Raw genomic sequence first — 25943 nt, forward strand, 5'->3', positions numbered from 1 at the left:
TCACTATTGGCTCGCACCGGGAGCCCAGCTCGCGGACTGGGCGGCCCAAAAAGCGCTGTTGCTAGGGCGCCTGGATTCGTTGTAGCGGCTTCCGGAAGGGGCGGTGCATTGGGGCGGGGTTAGCGAGAGGGGTGGAGTCTTGTCTGCCTCCCTGGGAGAGAGTGGCCAAGGAGGTCAGGTTGGGTGGACAGGTGGGCTTCGAGCCCAGGGGTGCAATACGGGATGCCAGGGGTACAGATGGGTCAGCCAACTGTACCATTTTTCCTGGGTCCCAGCGGTTTCCTAGGATGCAGGACTTTCAATATTAACACTGAGACAGTCTGCAGCAATCTGGGAAGTTGGTCACCCTAGCAGATGGATGGACAGAGGACTGGATGTGGCTGGACAGAAGGATGGACAAAAGAGTGGCTGTAGACGGTGGACAAAGGGCGGTTGTATGCACAGGTGGACAGATGACTGGATGTAGATAGATGGACAAATGACTAGATATAGAGGGGTGAACAGAGGAGCGGCTGTATAGTCCTTTGTGGACTGGTGCGTGACCCAGTGTCCAACCCAGGTTCCACCACGCTCCACACTACAGAGCTTGTCTGAAGCTCGTTTGCCCTGGGCCCTGTGTTAGCCAGAAGGTCTCCCACCTGAGTTAATATCATTGTGGCTGGCAAAAGCAAGGGAGGATGAGGATGCTACTGAGAGTGGGTAGAGCCTCCTACCTGTTCTCTGCTCTTTTAAAAAATCCCTGTGTGCTGGCAGTTTGCAGAGGTGTGGATTCATGCATATACTCATTCATTCAACAACTATTTATGGAGCACCTACGCTCTGTGCTGGAAATACAGCAGTGAACAAAAACAGTAGGAAAAAAAAAAAAGCCTGCCCTTATGAGGATAGGCAGGAAAGATTTCCTGTGACCTGCTGATCTCTCCTCTCTTGGAAGCACAATCCCTGTGTGGCTTCCAGGGCCCCATGCCCTCCTGGTTTCCTCTGACCTCACTGGTTCCTCCTCTTCACCTTTTCTCTGTCTACACTATCGCTCTCATAATCTTACCCAGGGTCATGGCTTCAAATTCCACTTACATGTCTATCACTCCCAAAGGTGTATGTCCGGTCAGACCTTTTCTGAGTGCCAGACTCAATGTCCAGCTATGGACTAGGGACCTGCACTCTGACTTCCTCTTGGCACCTCAAACTCAACTTGTGCCACCCTAGCTCCAGCTCATCCCCCAAACCTACTCCACCCCAACTCCCTCAGCTAAAGTGATGGCAGCTCAGTCCTTCCTACTGTTCAGGCCAAACACTTCAGACTTTGTCTTGACTACTTTCTTTCCCACTTACATTCAATGCATCAGGAAGTCCCGTTGTTTCCATCACATCATCTACGCAGAATGAGACCACTTCTTGCCAGGTCCATGGCTTCCACCTAGTCCAAGCCACCACCATCTCTCCCCAGGACAATGTCACAGCCACATCCCAGTCTTTTGCTGCTGCCCTTGCCACCTTCAGTCGGTTCTCCAAACATCAGCCTATGAATACATGAGTCAGAACCTCTCATACACAGCTCGGAACCCTGCAGTAGCAACTCCCCCAAAGAAAAGCCAGAGCTGGCAAGGGCTCCATTATTCCCCATTACCTCTCTGCCTGCATCTCCTTTGTTCACCTCCAGAAGCACTGCTCATCTCCTAAAGTTTCTCACGTGTCACACTCTGTGCACTCTCATGTCTCAAGTGGAAATTTCTTTTGCTCATGGATGTATCCTGACCATCTCAAACACCAAGTAAGCTCCAGAAATACCTGTTGACTGACTAAATAAAAAGAATGCCATGTGGTATTAAGTGATAAAAAATAAAATGGGGCAGTGGGCTGTTGTGGCAGGATGAGAGTGCCCCAGACCAAGGCTAGCCCTGGGTCAGGCCAAGAAGGCCCCCCACACCCAGTGGAATTACACCCGGCCCAGCTCCTGCTCCTGTTCCCTGTCTGTGGCTTCAGGACCTGCAGTGGCTGCTGTAGCTACAGTATAAAAGCCCAACAGGCACCAGTCATTCAGGCCTTCACAAACAGGCACTGCCCCTTCCTCTGCCCACCCAATCTCCCATTCCAGTGCTCCCATGGGTGGGGAGGAAACTGGACAGGGCAAGGTCTCCCTGGGGGCAGTCCCAGTCTTAATTCACTCTTCCATTCCTTCCGTAAGTGCTTAGCGAGGGCTTACTGGGGCTAGACACTGGGTACATGGCAAGAATGGACACAGCAAGAATTCAAATGATTTACAGAGTCCTTACCATCCAGCGGGGAGTGGATGGGGGAGTGTGTGAAGAATGAATACAGCAAATAACTAATTATGGGCAGAGTGAATACAGTGGAGGAAAGGAACCAAGCTGATGTACAGAGTATGGTGTTTATGTCTAAGGCAGCAGGAAAGGTGAATCTGAGAAGTGGACATCAGAGCTAAGATCAACCAAAGGCATGACTGATCAGGGAAAGATCTAAGAGAAATCATTCCTGGCAGAAAGCATAGCAAGTGCAAAGACCCCAAGGAAAGCACAATTTTGGCATGGTGGACGATTATGAAGATTGTGATTGGGTCTAATGGAAGAAATAGCTCAGAGCTCAATGAAAAGATGCACAGAGCACAAAAGCATGAGGGAATAGACCTGAGATTTGGGGGCCAAATCCAGGAATCCTGATGTGCAAACAATAGGAGTTCCCGACTTGAAGAAAATGCTGTGTTTGCATATGGGAGGTATTGACCACATTCCCAGGCAGTATGGAAGGGAAAGACTATAGTAAAATTCTTAAACTTCAAGGAGAAAGAGGACATTGTACAAGCTCCCAGATGGATAAGACAAGTTATCTACCAAGGAAGAAGAGCCAGCTGTTCTCGAACTCTCCCCCTTAACACAGGCACACTATCTGCTACCTATGCCCAGCCAAGGGACAGTCCTCATACCTGGAGAGGGAAGGTAGCCACTAATGGAATGGAAAAGTACTAGAATTTCCAAATTACCAAAGAAAAATTAAATGAATGGCATCTTCTTAAAAGAGAGAGGGAGTTCCCTGATGGTCCACTGGTTAGGACACGGAGCTCTCACTGCCGGGGCGCCAGGCAATCCCTGGTCAGGGAACTAAGATCCTGAAAGCTTCGAGGTGTGGCCAAAAAAAAAATAAAAGAGAGAGAGAGAGAAAAGGAAAGGAAAGTTATAAGTTAGCTGTATGAAATTGCCAGTATTCAACTGTTTTGACCTATAAAAATGGTAGTTTCGAATAGTTCAACTGAATAAAAAGATGAAACCACAAAGTAAAAAAATAAGAAAGTAATTATGGAATGAGCAAAGTCAAGCATATTTATCATACTAAATAGGGACACCCTGAACCCCCTTTAAAGACCTAGAGACTGGGTTAGATAAACAAAACCCTGCCACATACTATTTATAAGAAAGACACTTGAAACCACAAGAAAAGAAAAGGCTGAAAATAAAGGAGTTGGCAAAGAGTGAGGTCAGGCCAGCACAAACTAGAAGAGAGCAGGAGTAGCCAGTGACATTAAAGAAGGTAGGATTTAAGGTGACAGGCATTGAGCAAAATAAAGAGGACCACTACCTAACAAAGGCACAATTTATGAAAAAGATATGAAATATAAAATAATCACAAGTCAACATACACCAGGTACTAAAACTTTTTTCTTTTTAATGAGGAACTAGACAAGATTGGCATTAACACTATTATTATTACACATTGGCTTAGAGTTCTAGCAAATGTAACAAGGCAAGAAAATGAAATGTTATAAATATTGGAAAGAAAGAGAGTACACACTATCTCTTTAGTTAATGCCATGATTGTAAATCTGGAAAATCCAAAGGACTTTCTTGAAAACTACTACAATTAATAAGAGAAAATTTAAGGTGATAAATACAAGAAAAATATATTTAAAATAATAGCATTTACTAAAAATAAGCCTCTAGAAATAAATAAAAACAAGAAAAACATTCAATTTACAATAACTATAAAATATTTAGGAATAAATTATTAAGAAAAGTATAGGAACTGTATAGGTGGGAAGCCTATAAAATCTTATTAAAGGGGACTTCCCTGGTGGTCCAGTGGTAAAGAATCTGCCTTCCAATGTAGGGGACCCGGGTTCGATCCCTGTCAGGGAACTAAGATCCCACATGCCCCAGGGCAACTAAGCCCCCGTGCCACAACTACTGAGCTCCTGAACCTCAACTAGAGAGCCCGCATGCCACAAACTACAGAGCCCACCCGCCCTGGAGCCCACGCGCCACAACTAGAGAAGAGAAAACTGCCCGCCACAACTAGAGAGAAGCCTGTGCACCGCAAGGAAAGATGTCACATGCCTCAACAAAGATCCCATGTGCTGCTACTAAGATCCCACGCAGCCAAAAATAAATAAAAAATAAGTCGTAAAAAAAAATCTTATTAAAGGACATGAAACCTATAGAATATTACTAAAGGATAAGCTATGAACAAGTGGAAAGACATACTAAATTCATGATATGGTATGTGGTCCAGATCTCAGCCCTCAGCTGTCTCCCTCTGAAAATGGTCCTTGGCAGAAGGCAGCCACCTCACCCAAGGTTAACCACCCCACTCTGAAGGTAACCTTCTGCCCTCCTAGCTACTACTTCTCCTGCAGAGGTAACCACTATTCTGACTTCCGTTACCATAGATAAATTTTGCACATTTAAAATTTCATATATATTGAATTATACAATATGTACTTTTTTGGTGTCTGGCTTTTTTATTCAATGTTGTGTCTATGAGTTTCATCCATATTATTGTGTATTGCTATAGTCTTATCTCTTTTGTGTCTATATAGTATTCCATTACATGACTATACCACAAATTATCCATCTGTTCTACTGTTGATAGCCATCTAGACTGATTCCAGATTTTGGCTAGCATGAATATAGTTTCCATAGATGTTTCTTCACGTGTCTTTTCGTGGACACAAACCATTCATTTCTGCAGCATATAACCCAGGGTGTTTTTGACCCTTCCACCATCATCCTTCGCATGCTGCCTTTTGTCTTCATGCTTGTGGGCCCAGCTTTGCTAGGTAGTTACTGTCTCTCCAGACATCACATTAGTATTCAAAGCAGGAGGAAATCCTGCTGTTGGCACCAGCCACATCTTTCCCCTTTATCAGGTAAGCAAACACCTCCCCAGAACTCCCAGCAGACTTATATTTGTTATTTTTTATTTTTTAAATTAATTAATTAATTTATTTACTTTTGGCTGTGTTGGGTCTTTGTTGCTGCCCATGGGCTTTCTCTAGTTGCTGCAAGCGGGGCTACTCTGTTGCGGTACGTGGGCTTCTCATTGCAGTGGCTTCTCCTGTTGCGGAGCATGGGCTTCAGTAGTTGTGGCGCACGGGCTTAGTTGCTCCGCAGCATGTGGGATCTTCCCGGACCAGGGCTCGAACCTGTGTCCCCTGCATTGGCAGGCAGATTCTTAACCACTGCGCCACCAGGGAAATCCCTAGCAGACTTATATTTATTTCTCAGTGACTAAAACTGGGTCATTTGTGGCCACCCGTAGGTGCAAGCAGGCTGAGAGTTCAGGGAATGGAGTCAGGGAATCACTTGAGACTGGACACTTGCCACCCTGGAAAAAATCCAGATTTGTTAGCAAAGATGAAGGAGAAAAAGCTATTGGGAGGCAACCAACAAAATCTCACAACCTGAAAAGATGTTCAAACTCATCAGAAAGCAAGGAAGGCAAATCAAAGTGAAAAATGTAACAATGGCAAAACTATGGAGAGAGTAAAAAGAGCAGTGGTTGCCAGGCATTTGAGGGAGAGGGAGAGATAAATAGGTGGAGCACAGGAGATTTTTTTAGGGCAGTGAAACTATACTGTATAATACTATAATGGTAGATACATGTTATTAGAATTTGTCAAAACCCATGGAATGTACAACACAAAGAATGCACTCTATGTAAACTATGGACTTTGGTTGATGATGTGTTAACATTGGTTCACTGATTGGAACAAACATGCCACACTAGTGCAGGATGTTGATGGTGAGGGAAGCTGTGTGTTGTGGGGGAAGGAGCTATATGGGAACTCAATTTTGCTATGAACCTAAAACTGCTCTAAAAAAAAAAAGTCTATTTTTTAAAATTAATTAATTAATTAATTAATTAATTTGGTCCCGCTGGGTCTTAGTTGCAGCAGAGGGGCTCCTTAGTTGCGGCTCGCCTACTCCTTAGTTGCGGCATGAAAGTCTTTTTTTTTTTTTTTAAAGAGTAACAATGAGAATAAGTCACTTTATATTTAGTAGACTAGCAAAAGTTAAAAAGAGCTACACCAACTCTGGCTTTCAGGGATGTGAGGAAAAGGATTTGTCCAAACACTGTTGACAAAGGTAAGATCAGTTATAGCCTTTTTGGAAAGCAATTTGACAAACTCCACTAAAATAAAAATACATATGCGGGACTTCCCTGGTGGTCCAGTGGTTAAGACTTTGCCTTCCAATGCAGGGGGTGTGGATTCCATCCCTGGTTGGGGAGCTGATATCCCACATGCCTCAGGGCCAAAAAAACAAAACATAAAACAGAAGCAATATTGTAACAAATTCAATGAAGACTTTCCACATCAAAAAAAAAAGCATATGCTTTTGGGCCCTATAATTCCAATCTTGGGATTCTCACTTATAGAAATAGGTGTAGTGGAAAATATTTGCAAAGTGATGGCCCATTCACAAAAGCACAGTTGGTGACATTTTGGTTCCTCCATATTGTTCTGGTTACTATACTGTGTAACAAATTACCCAAATTTAGTGGCTTAAAATAGCAACATTTATTTTGCTCACAAATCTGACCTTTGTGAAGAGTTCAGTGGAGACTGCTCTTCTCTGCTGCATCAGTCTGGGCTGCTGAAAAGCTAGGGCTGGAATCATCCGAAGGCTCCTCACTTGAATTCTGGTGTCTGATTTTGGCTGTCAGCTAAGACTTTTCTTTTTTCTTTTTTTTTTTTTCTGGCCGCGCCGCCCTCAGCAGTGAGAGCGCCACGTCCTAAGCACTGGACCGCCCAGGAACACCCACACGTGGCCTCTCCATGTGCCCTGGGCTTCCTCACAACATGGTGGTTAGTTTCCAAGGGTGATTGTCCCAAGAGAGAGCAAAACAGGTGGAAGCTGTATCATCTTTCTAACCTAGACTCAGAAGTCACAGAGTCATTTCTGCCTGATTCTATTCATTAGAATCAAAGTCATTAAGGCCAGGCTATATCCAAGGAGAGGGAAATTAGACTCCATGTTTTGTAAGAGAAGTATCAGAAAGTGTGTGGACCCGTTTTAAGTCACCATCAAAAAGAAGGAATTGGAATAAATAATACCACTTGAATTGGAGGGCCTGCCACAAAATTAGGATGAGTGAGAAACGTAAGATGCAGAAAAGTGTATACAAAATGATCTAAATATGTAAACCAAAGACAAACCACTCTGTGTAAATGTGTGTATATATGTATAGTGTGCATATATATATATATGATTATATAAACAAGGAGAAATATAGGCAACATATTCTTGCAACCAAGGGTTCCAGAGAGTGATGGTGATAGAAGGGAGAGGCAGAGGTAAGCACGAGAGAAAAAGATAAAAGACTGCGTTAAAAACTAGAAGTTAGGATGGGTTCTCCCTTATGCATTTAATTATAGGTATATATTTCACCATACGAGGAAAGTGATTTTTTCTTTTTTTTTGGCCGTGCTGAGTGGCTTGCGGATCTTAGTTCCCCGACCAGGGATTGAACCAAGGGCCACAGCAGTGAAAGCACTGAGTCCTAACCACTAGACATCCAGGGAAGTCCTGGAAAGTGATTCTTTAGAGAGGTATGTTTAGGTGATAAAAACAATCAAGAAAGTTATGACCACCTTACCTTAAAACTCAGGCTACAGCAGGGAGGAATGACTGGTGTGCCCCAAGGGGGCTGCAGGGACCTGGCAGTGTTCTTCATCTGGGCTGTACTTTGTGAGTGTTGGGCCTATGAGAAACCAGTGAGCGGAATGTCCTTGTTTTATGCATCCTTGGTATATTCCACACTTAAAATTTTTTTTGAATTTAAAAATTAAAGGAAAGAAAAGCAAACATTGCAGAAAGTTCCTAGTGGGTAGAGTGAAGAGACAGGAGAGGGACCCTGGCCTGGGACTACTGGACACTAGGCTCAGTGGAGTGTCCCAGATGGAGGTATAAATCTGGAGTGAGCAGCATGGAGATAACACCCCAATCCAGGCTGTCCCTGACAAAACCTCCCAGGGAGGGAGAGAGGAAAACACAGAGTGGAGCCCTGGGTTGCTTCAACATTTAACTCTAGCCTCGGTAAAACCTGGCAATGGAGGTTGGAAAAAAACCAGGAGAACTGGATGCTCCTGAGAAGGTGGTGTGTTTTTTTGTTTGTTTGTTTTCGGCAGTGCTGCTTGGCTTGCGATATCTTAGTTCCCCAACCAGGGATCGAACCTGTGCCCCCTGCAATGGAAGCGCGGAGTCCTAACCACTGGACCGCCAGGGAATTCCGAGAAGGTGGTTCTTGAAGCAGGAGGGAGAAGTTCGCCATGGTGAATTTGGCTGAGACTCCAGAGAGCCGGCTCTGCCCTCATCTGTGCATCAGCCCTGTCTGCCCGTGTTAGCCACTCGGGAGGGCAGGGTTGCGCTGTGACAAATGCGAGGTGAGGAGGCAACTGCAGGCAAGTCTTAAGGCTTTTGCTGTGAAGGGAGAACAGTGGGGCAGGAGCTAGAGGAGGACATGGGGGACAGAGGAGGAGCCCTGAGCTTCTGACCCATCGCTTCTGTTTTTTCCCTAAAATCAAGGTGAGGCCATTGCTGGGGGAGGGTGAGCAGGGATGCAAGAGGTTAGAGGACAGGGCCGGGCAGCAAGCAGTGCAAGGGGCCTGGAGGTGAAGGATGGCAGGGAGGTGCTGATCAGAGACCTTAGCTCAGGGATGTAACCAGGCCCCAGGCAGGAATGGGCCAGGGTGAAAGAGGTCATCCAAAGGTAGAGGGGATGAGAGTTGGACCAGGAGGTTGAGGAGACTGCAGTTGGGGAGCCTGATTTATGTGTGTGAACAGCTGTGGCTCCCCTGTGGCACCTTGTCCCTTCCGCGCAGCCCTGGCCCGGGGCTGGAATTGAGGTAGCACTCCTATCTGCTAGGGCCTGGGACTGGGGAGCGGTGGGGATGGGAGTGCATAGAGTTGTTCTGGGATCAGACATCTCTCGGAATTCCTTTCCCTTCCTGTTTCTCAAACAGAGCTGGCCATTCTCACTCAACCTCACCCTCTCCAGCCTGGAGTCCTCCCAGGGCCCCCAGCACTCAAGGATTGGATATGCATCTCTGAGTAGGGAACATGATGTTCTCACCTGGGCAGGGGAAGGACTCAAATCCCAGATGTTCCCCCAACCCCCAGCCAGGCCTGGGACTGGTCCATGTGGGGAGGGGCTGGCTGCAAATCATTCCTAAGAATTTTTTTTTTCCAGAACAAAAGGCAGCAAAATTACCAAGAAAATGATTCCACAGGTCCAGAGTGGAGGTGATTCCCAGCCCATCCTCGACACATACACTCTTGTTACCAGCACATGTGGGGACTGAAGACTCTAGAGAGGCACTCGGAAAAATTCCCATTGTGTTGGAGGCCAGCCTGGTCTCAGCAGGCCCTACACCTGCACTTTTAATGTACCTTCACTTGCATGTTGTAAACCTGGCCCTTTGACCAGGTCCCAGATGTGAGGCTAGCCCTCTTATGTTATAAAATAGTTTCATCCATTTATCAGGTACTAGGATAACCCACCCTAGTTTTCAGTCATCAGGCCAGCTCTGTCAGAGAGTAGGGGCTGCTTTTTCTGTGAGCCCGAGATGCCCAGCTTAAAGTGAGCACAATGGGAGAGACCACACCAGCCACTGGGCCCCAGCCACCTACTGTAGTTGGGCCTTGGCCCAGCCCAGGCATGTGAGAGGCAAGGCTGGAATCCTCCTGGGCCAATGCCTCTGGGCAAAGCCAAGGGCAGTGGGGGTGGATGCCTTCCCATAAGCCTACCTCTTTCTTCACAGTGGAGCAAGCGAAGGCCCTAGATGAGAACTCCAACTCATCCTCGTCTGACTCACCTCAGGCAGGTGCTGCCAGCCTGGTGGAACCATCTTGAGTTCTGAGGTAGAAGCAGTGCCCGAGTTGGAGGTCTGGGGGTCATATACCCTCTGTCCCCCAGCTCCATCCTGGTTGGGAAAGTGCTATGGCTTCCAGAGCTGCCAGAAGGAAGAGCCCCTCATTTGGAGGTCCAGGCCGATTCCTGGGGGCATTTGAGCCCATGCATGGCCCTATTTCTCACCCCAGGCATGGGGCTGGCTGCACAGCTCTGAGACAGGATGCCAGTGGTCCAAGGTGGCTTATGAAGGATTCTCACTTGCCTGGGACTAATGCACAACTGCCTCAAAGGTCTCTTCCCCGCCTGTCCTACAGGCCTAAGACTTAGCTTCAGGTCCCTTGCTTCTTCAGCTGCCTGGGATGGGTTCATGGCAGGTATGGGAATGTGTACTGCAGGTGTCCCTTGACGCCCAGGCCTTTCATTTTCAGAATAAAAATGTCCAGTTTAACTACGCTTGAATATTATGCTGGAAAGTGCTGGTCTGCTCATCTGGTGGGTCTAGACTTTAGCTCTTCCTTTTTACTTGTTTGCTAGGAAAAAAAAAAACCACACCTGCACACCTCTGCCTCCTCTTTCTGGGGGTTGGAGGGCCTAGCCAGAGAGGAGATTGCTGGATCCTAGCTTTCAGCAGCATATACAGTGGCTTTTGACCCTTGCCTCAGTGCAATTCTGCAGAGGGAGGAAGGGCCATGGAGATTTGGCTGGTACTATCTGTTTCGACAGCTCTTCCCCAAGAGCTGACTGGCAAATACCCATTCTTCTGCCTGTCAGGATGGACTGATTAGTGAAGTCAGGTCCTGCTGGCTTTCCTAGTGTCTGGGGTAGCTCCCAGTCCCCCTGTGGTTTCATATTCCAGTCTGGTCAGCCTTCTGCCCTGTAGTCTTCAAATGGGCTGGGCATTGCTTGACTCTGTACACTTAAAGACATAGAATAGAGAGAAGTGCCCACAGGATCAAGGATTCTATTTGGCAAGGAGTCAAAGAGGAAGGGGTGGAAATGTCACACAAAAGAGACACGTCCCACAAAATTTGATTCTTAGCACATCATCACAGAAGGCAACCTAGGCCAGAAAGGCATATCCAGCCAAACTTAATCTTGATATTTAGGATGACTAGCATGAAGATGACAATTTCTGAGATGTCCTTACCTGGAGGGAGCTTTCCTTAAAATCTTAAATCTAGTCTTTCTCTTTTGACAGCTTCCTAGGTGCTTCTGTAACCATAATTATGTGATGCAAGCTAAAGCAGTGAGGAACATTGCATGCTTGTGTGTCCAAACTACTCACTTTAAGAAGAGGCAATGGGAGTCATATAGAGAAAAGCAGCATGACCAAGGGCAACAACAGGCACTGGAAGCATGATCATCCTTGAAATAGGAGACTGGGGCTGCTGTCTATGTGAGCCCAGAAACATGAGGATAAGCTCCATAGCACTGGAGGAAAGGTCCAGGAATGCCCTTCGGACACCAGCGTCATTACTCTTGATAATTCCTGGGATTTAAACAGTGTCAGGAATGGCCACAGCAGGTAATCAAGATTTTGTTCAATGAACAAATGAGCTGAGTCAGACCTAATTTCTGACATTCTAATTCAGAACTTAGATAATACTCATCTCATCTGAATTCACAACTGATTATTTAATATGTTCCTGGTTGACACTCTGCATTTCCCCAATCAGGTAACAGTATGTATCACTCACTGGCCATCATCTGGGATAAGGCATTTGTCTGTAGAGAGGATGGGTAAAGGAAGCAAAATTCATATTTAACATGAATGTCTTGTGAAACAACCCCAATTTCCTTAATCACATTATAAGTAATACTGTTTTAATTCTGTTGCTATAAAATTGATGCACTAAGATTGCTAAGGATATATTCAGGTAAATTTTTTTTTTTTTTTAACTTTTGGCCGCACCATGTGGCATGCAAGATCTTAGTTCTCCAACCAGGGATGGAACCCATACCCCCTGCAGTGGAAGCGCAGAGTCTTAACCACTGGACAGCCAGTGAAGTCCCAATATTCAGGTAATTTTGATGGCACAGATTTCTAGCTTCCTGTTAGAACATACATAGAAAGCAAAGTCCTCCTATGATATTTACTCTTCAAGGCTGAGACTGTGGACCATATGATCTTGTCATAGTCCTGGCACTTCCTAATTGTTCATAGCAATACCACCACCAAAACCACAAAGGCCAAACTATTTAATTTTTAAAGCCTTGAAACAAGGTCAATTTGGCTTTGAGGGTTCAACTAGCAGTTTCTTGGGCCCCACGTGGGTATTTTTTATATTCACTTATTACTTGGCCCTTTTGTACTGCCAGGTGAAGGCAAGATCAAAGTGGAACATGATTTTGTTATAGAATGAGCTTCCTTTGGTCACTGGGAAACATACTATAAATACAGCGGGCTATCGCAGAGTCATTGCTAGTTCTGGTTATAGCCATGTTACAGAGAAGTAAATAATTGTCAGACAGGAGATGTTTTCTGCTGGGCTTCAATGGTGAGTGTATCTTCCCCAGCAAGGGATATACTGGATGCCCTTGTACACCATCCCCAAACAATTCAAATACCATGCTGTCATGGTTAATTTTATGTGTCAACTTACGGGCCGTGGGGTGCCCAGATATTTGGTCAAACATTGTTCTGAGAGTTTCTGAAAAGGTGGTTTTGGATGAGAGTAACATTTAAATCAGTGGACTGAGTAAAGCAGATTGCCCTCCCTAATGTGGGCGGGCCTCATCCAATCAGTTGAAGGTCTGAATAGAACAAAAAGCCTGACTCTCCCAAGTAAGAGAGAATTATCCTGCCTGACTGCCTTCAAACTGGGACATTACCTCTTCCTGGGTCTTAAGCCTGCCAGCCTTTGGGTGGGAAATATGCTATTGGCTCTCCTGGTTCTCAGGTCTTCAGACTCAGACTGGAATTAAACCATCAGCTTTCCTAGGTCTACAGCTTGCCAACTCGCCCTTCATATCTTGGGACTTACATAACTGTGTGAGCCAATTTGTTATAGTAAATCTCTCTCTCTCTCTTTTTTTTTTTTTTTTGGCTGTGCTGTGCGGCTTGTGGGATCTTAGTTCCCTGACCAGGGATTGAACCTGCGGACATGGCAGTGAAAGCGCCAAGTCCTAACCACTGGACTGCCAGGGAATTCCCATAAATCTCTTTATATATACACACACACACCTCACACATACACGCTATTGGTTCTGTTTCTCTGGAGAACCCTAATATACATGTCCAGGCCTCCTCTCTAATTTTTAAGAGCTCACACCCCAATCTCAATAATGTACCTGCTAGATGAATGCTGTGACAGCCTAGAACCCTGAAATGAGGACAAACACACAACACAAGGCTGCACCAAAAATTCAGATATGATTTGTCAGCCTTTATTAACCAAGAGCAAAGCTGAGCCCTAGAGTTTCCTTTTAAAAAACCCAACCTTGTTTATGGCAAACAATGATTTAATATGTTCAATACTACAGAGCAAGAATTGATCACCTTCTAATCACTTATTCTTCTGAGATTAAAATACAAGTGTAAAACAGGTTAAAATAAGATTCTCCCCAATGATTTAAAAATAATTCCAACTGAAAGACATTTCAAACACTATGTGTAGAACTCAGGACCAAAAACACCTTAAAACATTTTTACCTTTGAGGTAGCACAATAATGCTGAATTAGATTTCTTTTATTACAGTGAGCTTAGGAAAACAATGAGGAAACTACCTTTTGCTCAAGGTGGGCTAAATGGTTTTCTGCAAATCCCCCATGAGTTTAGTGACAGTTTTCTCCTTTTTTTAGAAGTATAAAGATAGCCCTGCAGTGTGTAAAAGGAAACCCATGGGAAGGCTGCTTCCCATAAAATAGACATTAGAATCATTGAGGAACGTCAGCAGTCAGGACAGGAGGAACAAGAGGTAATTGTAGTGAAAAACCAAAACAACTTGTATCTTGGCAAGACTGGTTTACAAGTGCATGTCAAGAACAAAAAATTCAACATTAGCCAACTGAAAACAAAATATAGAAGATGACATTCATGGGTCTTTTTCCTTTTTCTCTGTGCAAAAATGCTCATTCAATTTTCCTAAATGAGAGAATTGTTTGTACACTGTGACAGGACATGGAAATGCTGTGTGTCCAGGGGCTGTTGGGTGCCAGTGGCACCTCTCACTGACTACTGTACCGTTGTGACTAGAGAATCTGGGCAATAAGAGGATGAACATGACCTCTCCTGGCTGGAGAATAATTTCTTGACACTTTGCTGCTGAATTCGCTCATTAAACTGTTCAAAGAAAAAGCTCCACCCTGATTTCTGAGAATCTACTGCAATTATACATAACATACTTATATATAAGGACTATGGACTAAGAGGACAGAGCAGATGAACCCTTCCTTCAGAGAATACAACCAAAAGAAGAAAGGGGGTGTGATAAACTGGGGCCAGCAGGAAGAATAATACTGCAGGTTGAACCTCAAGGCTCTCAGGTATATTCTCCACCATGCAAAATCAATAGCAAAGCCAGAAAAGAGATCATGAAGCTCGAACCCATCATAGAAGAGAACAGTATAAAACAATTACCAAAAAGACCTCTTCCCAACACATGCTCCTCCCTGTGAGGCTCAACTCTCAGTGCAGGGCTTGCCCAGCACAATGTGGACACCAGAGTCCTGAGCTGAACTTGGTCTGCCACCTTCGATTCCTCATGCTGTAAAGAGAATTGCAACACTGTCAGACTCCTGGCACCTTGGTAATGGCTGTGTCCTTTTCACTCACACTGGTCCCTGTAAAGTCTCCCTTCCTCAAGTCAGACCCTCAAGGGGCCCTATATGCAGCGAGGGTCTGGACTGATGACCCATACGTCAACCCGCAGTTAGAGCAGGAAGACTTAAACCTGATGAATTCTACTTTGTAAAACAGAAAGCATCAGTAAGTTCGGGGTGTCAAAGAGGCTTCTATGAAGGGGAAGATTGAACTGGGATGTGAAAGAGGGCAAGGTGAGAAGTCCCATCCCTAGCAGCCTGCGCGAGTGACTGGCTCGGAGTTCACAGCTGGCCCTAACTAATGCTGGCATGCGGGGTGTAAGGGAGCATCCACTCTGTTTGTTTATTTATTTATTTTTATTTTTGTTTTTAAAATATTTATTTATTTTATTTGGTTGCGCTGGGTCTTAGTTGAGGCAGGCAGGCTCCTTAGTTGTGGCTCGCCAGCTCCTTAGTTGCAGAATGCAAACTCTTAGTTGTGGCATGCATGTGGGATCTAGTTCCCTGACCAGGGATTGAACCCGGGTCCCCTGTACTGGGAGCGGGGAGTCTTATCCACTGGACCGCCAGGGAAGTTCCCCCGCTCAGTGTTTAAACAGAGTCCTTACACAGTCTGGGGCTACACCTCTGTGTCACTCCTGAAGTTGAATGTACCTGTTACCTGTGTAAGAAACAGGTATGGTTCTTGTCTGCTAAAGTGCAATATCTGCTTTCTTAATTTATATTTGATAATAAAGCAACACCATAGAAAATAAGAACCTCAGAAAACCATGGGAAAAACCACACAGGCTTTCCCAGTGCTAGCTGCCTGTTTTGGAGTATTAGTTAAAATGTTTCACAATTCTGAGAGCTGCAAGGCAGGCTACCTAGGGCAGTCTGAAAGAGTTTCTGCTTTCACTTCATGGAGCACAAGAAAAAGGGAGAATTGACCAAGGTTGTGATGGGTCACCACTCTGAAAATCTCTTGACCATACTGTTCACGGCAAAAGCAGACAGCCTGGCTTAGGAGGACAATGGAAGGTGACCATATGGTCTCCATCACTGTCTACAACAGGAATGACTCAAGCCCCAGCATGTAATCACTTAGGGATTTATTGAGATATACAAGTTAAAAAAATTCATATTGGAGAGAGCCTCTTGATTTAATATAAACTTGGCTATGACATCCAAATTTATCTTTAGGTAAATTTCATACTGCTCTTAGGATCTTTTGTAGCATCTGATTCTAGGTTATTCTGAAGAAAAAAAATTTCATTCTGAAATATATCTAGTTAATTACAATAATTCATTAGAATTCTACCTGATATAATCAAAAGGTTTAAAAAGTTTTAAAATACAAGCTAAATTACTTTCCTCTGAGATTAACAACTGGAACCCTAACTATCCCAACATCTTAATTAGAAAGGTCTTTGCAGTAATTCTATGAAATTGTAAATGATGCTGATTTAAAAAAGCTAACAAAAAGAGCTGATCTTTAAGATGAATGCCTGAGTCAGCTGACAAACTGATATATATGAACATGTCCAGGGGAATTCTCTAAATAGAGAGTTTTGTTTTTTTTTTTTTTCAAAAAAATAGCTGCTTCTTCTTTAAAGAGTTTAAAAATTGATGGTTCAACAAGCAAAGCTACATAACAACTCTGGTGTAGAGGGAAAGGTCTCTCTTCGCCAGCACACTGCCATCAGTCAGTAAGAGCAACTGGTAATAAGAGATGGGCAGGAGTTGCCCAGGAAAGTATTTAGATCAGATACAGTCATGGCACTCCCAGACCCCAGCTCCTTATAAATGGACAGCAATTCACTCATGCAAACTGCACAGAGATTAAACAAAACAAAATCTACTAAAACAAAATAAAACACCCCCGCCCCCAACCCAGAAAACCTTCCCTGGCTCTCTGCTACCTGTAAAATGTGCTAAACTCAAATTTTCTGCTCTAACGTGGGTTCCGACGTCTGATCAGTGTGCTTTGGGGTGCTGACCTGCTGGGCCCTGGGCAGGCCCTTTCCCTAAGCATCACTGAGAGTTTGGGGACAGCTGTCATGTGTGTCACTGTCAGCAGACAGTACAATGCCACAGGACCACAGACCTCCATCACATGTGCCACCATTTTTGATGGTAAAACCAAAGGCTACAGTTGTGGACTTTCTCAAAGGACAAATGAGGAAACGGAAGGCTATAAAAGGTTGGGGGAGGGTGTCTACAGTAATACAACAGGTTTGTGCCAACCTGTGGTAACTTCCAAAAGCAACAGTAGCAGCAAGAGAGGAAAGGAAGATGTTTACACTTTGGACTTTGTATCAGGCACTTAACTTGTTGGAGAGACATGCCATTTTGAACCAAAGATGTGAAAACTGGGTTGGAGTAATCATTACAAGTGGTCTAATAATGGGCTTTCAGAAGCAAAGTGGAGGTGTGGGTTGAACCTCTACCCATCCTTTAGTGCTGACTTCCAAGTTTTCTAAACGCCCACAGCCATAGCAATGGCAGTGGTGGCGGCAACAGCAGGAACAGTTCTGTCACATTTTCTGTTTGTGTTCTGTGGCTGACCAGAAGGTTTTGGGGTCACACTGAGAAGGCTCTGGGGTGTGGCACACCTACTGCCCAGGATCTATCAGATCCATGCTGGAGCCGAACATCTTCACCAGCTGTTCCTCGTAGTGTGAGATGTTCCTCTTCATGATGTCCATGCAGGGCCCCAGAAGCCTCTCAAATGCTTGTACATCCATAACTGCATTGTTAAAAAGAGGTGAGGGAGAGAATAAGTTCTCTACACCAATAATTCAGTCATTTCCCTCATGCAAACCTTTTCTTAAACATATCCATTCACGTTGTAGGAACTGGACTATTGGATACTGGACACTTGGAAAAAGAAGGGATGTTTCTATGTGAACACAGCAGGACTATATCATCTAAGTTTGAGACTTTGCAGAGCGCAGCAGCACTCATTCCCTCTGTTCCCACACAGCCCTGGACACCTGTCTCCATCACTGCTCTTTCCACACAGCCAGGAGGTCTATATGCCTGTTCATAGGCTATTGTCAGTGCTCAAAAATGTTTGCTAATGGAACACATGCACCCATTTCTGGTTGCTCACACAAACTGTTCAAGCCTAGATGTGAGTGAGAGCTGACAGAGTAAGTCAAGGCTTGCTGATGGGAAAAAAATACTGCAAGTTAGAAAAAAAAAAACCACTAATGCATATAGAATTTTTCTTACCTAAGCATTTCACATCTCCCACTGCATAAGCCGAAGCAGCTCTGGGTTTGTTGGTGACCAGTGCAAGCTCTCCAAAGTACTGCCCCTTATGGCAGCGGGCAATCTCGACCTCCTGGTTCCCGCCATCCTTGTTTGCTTTAGTCTAGAGCAGGTAGAGAATATGACTGGGGCTGATTCCAGAATCACAACTAGGCACGTCCAGTTGCACACACTTACATTCCCTTTTCAGTACACTTAACACAATTACTTAGAAATTCATGTTGCAGAGACTCTAACTGTACCATGTAAACTGCATGGGCTAATCTCAGTGGCCTGGTTTAACCAAATGAGTTGGCTTTTACCAAGAGGTAAGGTGTATATATATATATGTATAATATTATTATAGTATATATTAATATGATATATTAATATAGTATATAAAATAGTATATAATATTATGTTAATATACTATATATTAACATATAATAATGCATATTTTTATATATTTTATATTTATATATTATACATATATGAATGCGATCCATTTGGTAGATGCTGACTTCTGAGACACAGGGTAGAAGACAAGGTCTTTTGCTAATTCTTCCTAAATAACGTCAATGCTTCGCATAGGTTAACAGTCACAATTCAGGGCTACTTCTTTTTGACTTGAGGCCATGCTTTTCTCGGACAATACTTTACGTTGACAAATTTTATTTTTAGGTACTATCTGCATCTTAAGTTAGTGGTCCCCCTACCATATTTGTTTAGAAGAGTTAAGTAACTAAATATTTTTAAAAGTAATGTTCAATCTTGAAATATGGTGGTTTAAGAAATCAAGCAGGTTATATTTTGTGCTTTTCAAATTACTGAAAATAAGGTACTATATTTTATTTACTATCTAGAGTTTTTTTTTTTTTAATTAATTAATTAATTTATTTTTGGGTGTGTTGGGTCTTCGTTTCTGTGCGAGGGCTTTCTCCAGTTCCGGAGAGCGGGGGCCACTCTTCATCGCGGGGGCCACTCTTCATCGCGGTGCGCGGGCCTCTCCCATTGCGGAGCACAGGCTCCAGAAGCGCAGGCTCAGTAGTCGTGGCTCACGGGCCTAGTCGCTCTGCGGCATGTGGGATCTTCCCAGACCAGGGCTCGAACCGGTATCCCTTGAATTGGCAGGCAGATTCTTAACCACTGCGCCACCAGGGAAGCAGGGAAGCCCCTAGAGTTTCTTCTTTTTTTTAAAACAAATCCGTCTGCTAAGCTAAGCAATAATTTAAGTAAAAAAAATACTTAAACATTAATAAGAATTAGTCTAAATCTTTAAGAACGACTTTATGTTACAGGCAGATAAATAACTTTTTTAAAGGTTAATTTATTATTATTATTATTAATTTATTTATTTATTTGGCCGCGCTGGGTCTTCGTTGCTGTGCGCGGGCTTTCTCTAGTTGCAGTGAGCGGGGGCTACTCTTTGCTGTGGTGCGCGGTTTCTCATTGCGGTGGCTTGTCTTGCAGAGCACGGTCTCTAGGTGCACAGGCTTCAGGAGCTGCAGAGCGTGGGCCCAGTAGTTGTGGTGTGCAGGCTCTAGAGCGCGGGCTCAGTAGTTGTGGCACACGGGCTTAGTTGCTCTGTGGCATGTGGGATCTTCCCGGACCAGGGATCGAACCCATGTCCCCTGCACTGGCAAGAGGATTCTTAACCACTGCACCACCAGGGAAGTCCCTGAAGGTTAATTTAGAAAAATAAACAAAAGTACCACACTGGCTTACATGGTGTGACTTTTCCTCCTTTCACACTTCTGCCCTGACCTGTCTACTCTGAAGTTGATCTGCCCCTTCCGAGCCAATGCTCTCTTTCCAATTTCTGTTGTATTCTCTGGGACTGCAGACGTGTTCATGTCTACCTAGTCCCTTCTCTAGAGTAGCACTTATCACACTGTACTGTGAACACCAGCCCCCTGGGGGTTTTGATACAATGCAGATTCTGATTCAGTAGGTCTGGGGCAGAGCCCAAGACTGAATTTCTGACAAACTCCCCCTTTCCCAACCCAGTGCCACAGTGCTGCTAGACCTACAAACCCAACACTATGCTGTGATCAGCAGGTGTCACTAAATATGAGAAATGTACAAACATATATCAGTAGTCTAAAAACTATAAGTAAAAAAATATATTTTTAATTAGGAATCAAGCCATCTTATAGGCAGTAATCATATTTTTCTTTCTTTCTCCATACTTAACTTTTACAAAAAATATTCCATAAAAGGTTTTACACTAGGTTGATTTAGTATTATATGTAACTCAGTATTTTAACAAATTCTTTATTCTTAAAAAAATTGAAACAGGAAATCTGATAATGATGGATTTATGGTAAGAATCACTCTTCCCACCTATAGGTCACTGTGTTTTCTAGGTCTCCCTATCCATCAAATGGCCATAATAATAATTGTCCTAGAGACCTCCCTTCCTAGTGCTCTAAAAAGGAAGCTTTTTCATATTCAACACTCACATGTATTTTTTATTATATAATTGCCCCATTTTCTGTTAGGGTGCTTATCCTTTTTCTTATTGATTTGTAGACCAATATTTCTCATATCATTAATTATGTAACAGAGGTAAAGGCAATAGGAACAAGAAAAAATATACTAAATATTTATCAATGAATGGGCTTAAACATTGGTCACTGTCAGTCACATATCTCACATAATGATGGTTTTGATACACTAAACACACTTCACATTATTAAAGCAAACAGTTACTTTCTGTGCATATACCTGGCATCTGGATCTCCCCTGGCATAACTCACACCATCACACATAAACTCACCTTGCTTTTAATCAAGATGCTCACTTCACCGGACTCTATGATGTAAAAGCTATCAGCCTTTTCACCCTGAAAAGGGAGATGAGGTCAGGTCAGAGCCATATATATGTATTAAAGAGGGACACAGAAATAGATCATTTTCACATTGCCTGAGCTTGAATTGGTATTTATTTTCCAAACCTACAAACCAGTCAATGGTTAACAAATTCAGAACAAAACGAGAGGATCCTGATTGCCAGGGATGTTAGTCCAACCATGACTGACAAACATCTCTCACTTCCTAACATGGAGTATTCACATTTGTCTCCATGAATATGCCCCGGCTGGTAACTGCATAGAGCATCAGCCCGCGCACCACAACGAAGAGTAGATCCCCCGCTCGCCGCAACTAGAGAAAGCTCGTGCGCAGCAATGAAGACCCAATGCAGCCAAAAATAAATAACTAAAATAAATTTATTAAAAAAAAAAAAAAGAACACAAACTTTGGAGGGCTTAAACTATCTGATTTTAAGATTTACTATGTAAGGCTACTGTAATCAAGACAGTGCAGTATTATTAACTGAGAGACAGATGTAGATCAATGGAACAAAAAGAGACCAGAAATAGACCCAAACATATATGGCCAATTGGTTTTCAATGCAAGTGTCAAGGCAATGGGATAGGAAAATCTCTTCAACAAATGGTGCTGAAACAATTGGACATCCATATGAAAAACCCTAACCTTATACCATGTAATTAATTCAAAATGGATCATAGATCTAAACGTAAGATCTAAAACTATGAAACTAGAACTGCACGGCTCAGTACAGTAGCCACTAGTCACATGGGCCTACTGGGCACCTGAACTATGGCTTGTATAGATTTATAGGTGCTGTAAGTGTAAAATACACATTGAATTTTAAAGACTGAATATCCCCCAAATGTAAAATATCTCATTATTAAATTTTTATATCACTTAGATGTTGAAATGTAATATTTTAGATATATTAGGCTAAAAATATATTATTAAAATTAAGCTCACCTGTTTCATTTTTTTTTAATTTGGCTACTAAAGTATTTTAAATTGTATGTGGCTCACATAATATTTCTATTGAACAGTGCTTGCCTAGAAGTAAAATAGGAGAAAATCTTACTAACTGTGCAAACATTTTTTTTTAATAGGGCACAAAAAGAGTGAATTACAAGAGAAAAAAATGACAAACTGGACTTGTCAAAATTAAAGACTTCTGCTTTTTAAAAGGTATTATTAATAAAATGAAGAGACAAGTCATGGCCACAGCCACATTTTGGGAGAAATATTTGCAAATCATTTGCCTGATAAAGGATTTGTTCTCAGAGTACATAAAGAATTCTAGGGCTTCCCTGGTGGCGCAGTGGTTAAGAATCTGCCTGCTAATGCAGGGGACATGGGTTCGAGCCCTGGTCTGGGAAGATCCCACATGCCGCGGAGCAACTAAGCCCGTGAGCCACAACTACTGAGCTTGCGCGTCTGGAGCCTGTGCTCCGCAACGGGAGAGGCCGCGACAGTGAGAGGCCCGCGCACCGCGATGAAGAGTGGCCCCTACTCTCCGCAACTGGAGAAAGCTCTCGCACAGAAACGAAGACCCAACACCGCCAAAAATAAATAAATAAATAAATTTAAAAAAAGAATTCTAACAACTCAATATATTAAGAAGACAAATGACCAATTTTAAATAGGGCAAAAGATGTACTTCACCAAAGAAAATATATGGATGGCAAGCAATCACAGGAAAAGATGCTCACCATCATTAGACATTAGGTAAATGCAAAATAAAACCAAAATGAGATAACACTTCATACTAGGATAGCTAACACTAAAGACTTGATACTAAGTGCTGATGAGGATACAGAGCAACTGGAACTCTTGAACACTGCTGGGGGAATGCAGAATGGTACAGACATTTTAAAAAACATTTTGGCAATTTGTTAAACCTATGTTTACCATATGACTCAGCAATTCCATAAAAACATATGTCTATACAAAGACTTGTATTCAAATACTTATTGCAGCTTTATTCATAATTGCCAAAAACTGGAAAGACCCCAAATGTCTCTCAACTGGTGAGTGGAAAGATGAATTATGGTACATCTGTATAATGAAATACTACTCAGCAATAAAAAGGAATGATCCTCTGATACATACAGCAACATGGATAAATCTCAAAAACATTATGCTAAGAGAAAGAAGTCAGACACAAAAAACTACACATTATATGGTTTCATTTATATGAAATTCTAGAAAAGGAATTTTTAGAGCGATAGAAAGCAGGTCAGTGGTTTCCAGGAGCAAGGGAGTGGGTGAGGGGATTTACTTAAAATACAAACAAGGGAGCTTTTTGGGATGACAGAAATGCTATACACTATGATTATAGGGATGGGTTATAAAACTCTCAAATTGTATACTTAAACTTGGTAATTTTACTGTATATAAAATATAGGGTAACAAAGTTGACCAAACAAACAAAACAACATTAAGCATAGTTTCTGCAGTAGGTCTGGGGTGGGGCCCAGGCACTTGAATTTCTAACATTCCTGTATGATGCTAATGCTGGTAGTCCTGGGACCTCAGTTAGAGAAGCCTTGGTCTAGAGACACTGCGGAAAGGGGTCTATAATAAGGTGGGTATCATCTTAATTTGTGTCCATTCTGCACCACCACCTAGCACTCCTATCTTCAAGAACACAGACATCCCAGAAAACACTGTGGTTTTTCATACCTCTTGACATACCTCCTGAAGGCCTGGGGCTTTTCAGGATTAAGTAGAGGTCCTTTGGGAGTAAATTAAAGCACCACAGCTTCAGAAGCAAATGTGGCCAGTCAACATGTCCCATTCCTGCAACTCAGCTCTACATTCTTACCATACTAGTATACCTGCCCTGGAACACAGCTTACACCCACAGGCCTTTGCTCACATTGTTCTCTTGCCCTGAAAGATCCTTCCCTGACCTCAACTGCTGGAACTGCACTTGTTCTTTAAGCTTAGCTCAAAGGGCATTTCCTTCATGAAACCATATAGAATACATCCTGTTCTATATTCTCACTGCCACTCTTTTTTTTAAAAAAATAAATTTATTTATTTATTTATGGCTGCATTGGGTCTTCGTTGCTGCACACGGGCTTTCTCTAGTTGCGGCGAGCTGGGGCTACTGTTTGTTGCGGTGCATGGGCTATAGGCACACAGGCTTCAGTAGTTGTGGCTCGTGGGCTCTAGAGCACAGGTTCAGTAGTTGTGGCACATGGGCTTAGCTGCTCTGCGTCATGTGGGATCTTCCCGGACCAGGGCTCGAACCGGTGTCCCCTGAATTGGCAGGTGGATTCTTAACCACTGCGCCACCAGGGAAGTCCTCAGTGCCATTCTTTTTCCTCTCATTATAGCACTTATATCTGGTCCTACTTGTCTATCTTAATAAATATTTACTGAATCAAACCAATTTCTAATTAAAAGAATTATTAACAGTGGGGCTATCTAGAAAACGAAGGCATTTAGAGATGCCACTTGGAGTAGACATCATTTTTTTTGTTAGTCTTTTTCTCGGGGAGCATCTCTCTCTCCTTTTATGATAAGCCTGATTAATCTCTGTGGTACTGGTGGGCCAACTCCACCTCCAGGGCCCAAGGGTGGTCTGGGATTTAGGCTTGACCAATCTGAGTCTTCCTTCTAGCCCCAGCTCTGGGTTCAGGTATGGACACATTCCCCAACCCAGACCAACCAGACATCTTCCCAGTGGCTCTTTTTTTTTTTAATTAAAAATTTTTTTTTTGGCTGCGCCGTGCAGCTTGTGGGATCTTAGTTCCCCAACCAGGGATCGAACCCATGCCCCCTGCAGTGGAAGCACGGAGTCCTAACCACTGGACCACCAGGGAATTCCCCTTCCCAGTGCTCTTGCCAGAACCACTGGCAGAGAAGTTTTAGACCCTGAAAAGTCTCTAATACTCTTTACATATAATTAAAAATGGAAACATAGGTAGACTAGGAAAATTATTACAGAGCACTCATCATCATGTTCCAGTCCACTGTGATGATCCTTACAGTACCCAAAAATAACATGACGAAAAGGGACAAAGGAAACACTAAAGATACCTTACAAATCTGGTCAGTCACTGAAGACTGGTTTGTGTTAGATTAGCTAAAAGGGACTTTGTGCCAAACATAGAGAGAAGGTACACAACCTTTCGACCTTCTCCAGGTTTTAAACAGTGATGCAGGAAGCTTACTCAGGGTTAAAAGAAAATGACATCCAAAAGAACAAACACCGGAAGCCAAGGAAGGTGAATGGAGGCAAGAGATGTGCATAAGTCAGTGAGCTGAACATCAATGGGCTTTAGAACACTCTGCAGGAAGTGTGCCTGCATACCATGCAACATGAGATCCCCAAAGTGAGAGGACAAATGATGCACTAGTCCTTCAGGAGGTGGCTTCTGGGAAAGGAGCTGGGCAAGGCCCCCACTCACCTGAGTGATTATGCGCTCTCCATCCTTATAGACCTTTTCTCCTATTACATCCACAATCTTCATTCGTTCTGACACCTGGAACAATGAACATACAAATTGTAAGGAAACATCTTAATTAAAAGTCACAAATAGTATCTATACAACATTGAAATGGGCTAGAATAGTATGATTTAAGAAACCTAACGAGAATCGTTTTAACAGCTTTGCTTAAATCCCCATAAACAGACTCTTATTAAAATAGGCTTTACCTCTAGTGATTTAAGAAGCAGCACAGATTCAATAAATGATTCAAACATCTTCCTCTTTTTTGCATTATTTTTCACTATGATTCTTCTAAACGTCACACGGTCCTATAAGAAAGGATATGAAAATTCTGGTAAATGCCTGTATAAGGGAGCATCTATGGTTTAATTAACTATGCCACAGCAAACATTAGAGGTCTCTGGAAGGTACTGGGTCAACTGAGTGTTTAATGATATTTCAATCTCAGTCATCGCTATGAGAAAAAGACCTGTAGCCTGAGCCAGACAGATGTCTCACATGTTGTCACCT

General features: G+C 43.2%; 1 protein-coding gene across 3 annotated transcripts in view; it reads right to left on the reverse strand.

Moving 5' to 3' along the window:
* Window positions 1-13511: 13511 nt before the first annotated feature.
* PRKAR2A (protein kinase cAMP-dependent type II regulatory subunit alpha) overlaps window positions 13512-25943 on the reverse strand; it is an 81087-nt gene continuing 68655 nt past the window's right edge. For all 3 annotated transcript variants that reach the window (XM_082413591.1, XM_082413592.1, XM_082413593.1), the window contains 5 exons: window positions 25640-25741; window positions 25392-25466; window positions 20922-20987; window positions 18125-18266; window positions 13512-17636 (listed from right to left, as the gene is read on the reverse strand). In XM_082413591.1, coding sequence (XP_082269717.1) covers window positions 17503-17636; window positions 18125-18266; window positions 20922-20987; window positions 25392-25466; window positions 25640-25741 — 519 coding nt within the window. In that variant the 3' untranslated portion in view covers window positions 13512-17502. The remainder of the gene's footprint in view (window positions 17637-18124; window positions 18267-20921; window positions 20988-25391; window positions 25467-25639; window positions 25742-25943) is intronic.

This window comes from Balaenoptera physalus (genome assembly GCF_965194825.1).
Source record: "Balaenoptera physalus genome assembly, chromosome: 11".
In the NCBI taxonomy this organism is placed as follows: Eukaryota; Metazoa; Chordata; class Mammalia; order Artiodactyla; family Balaenopteridae; genus Balaenoptera; species Balaenoptera physalus.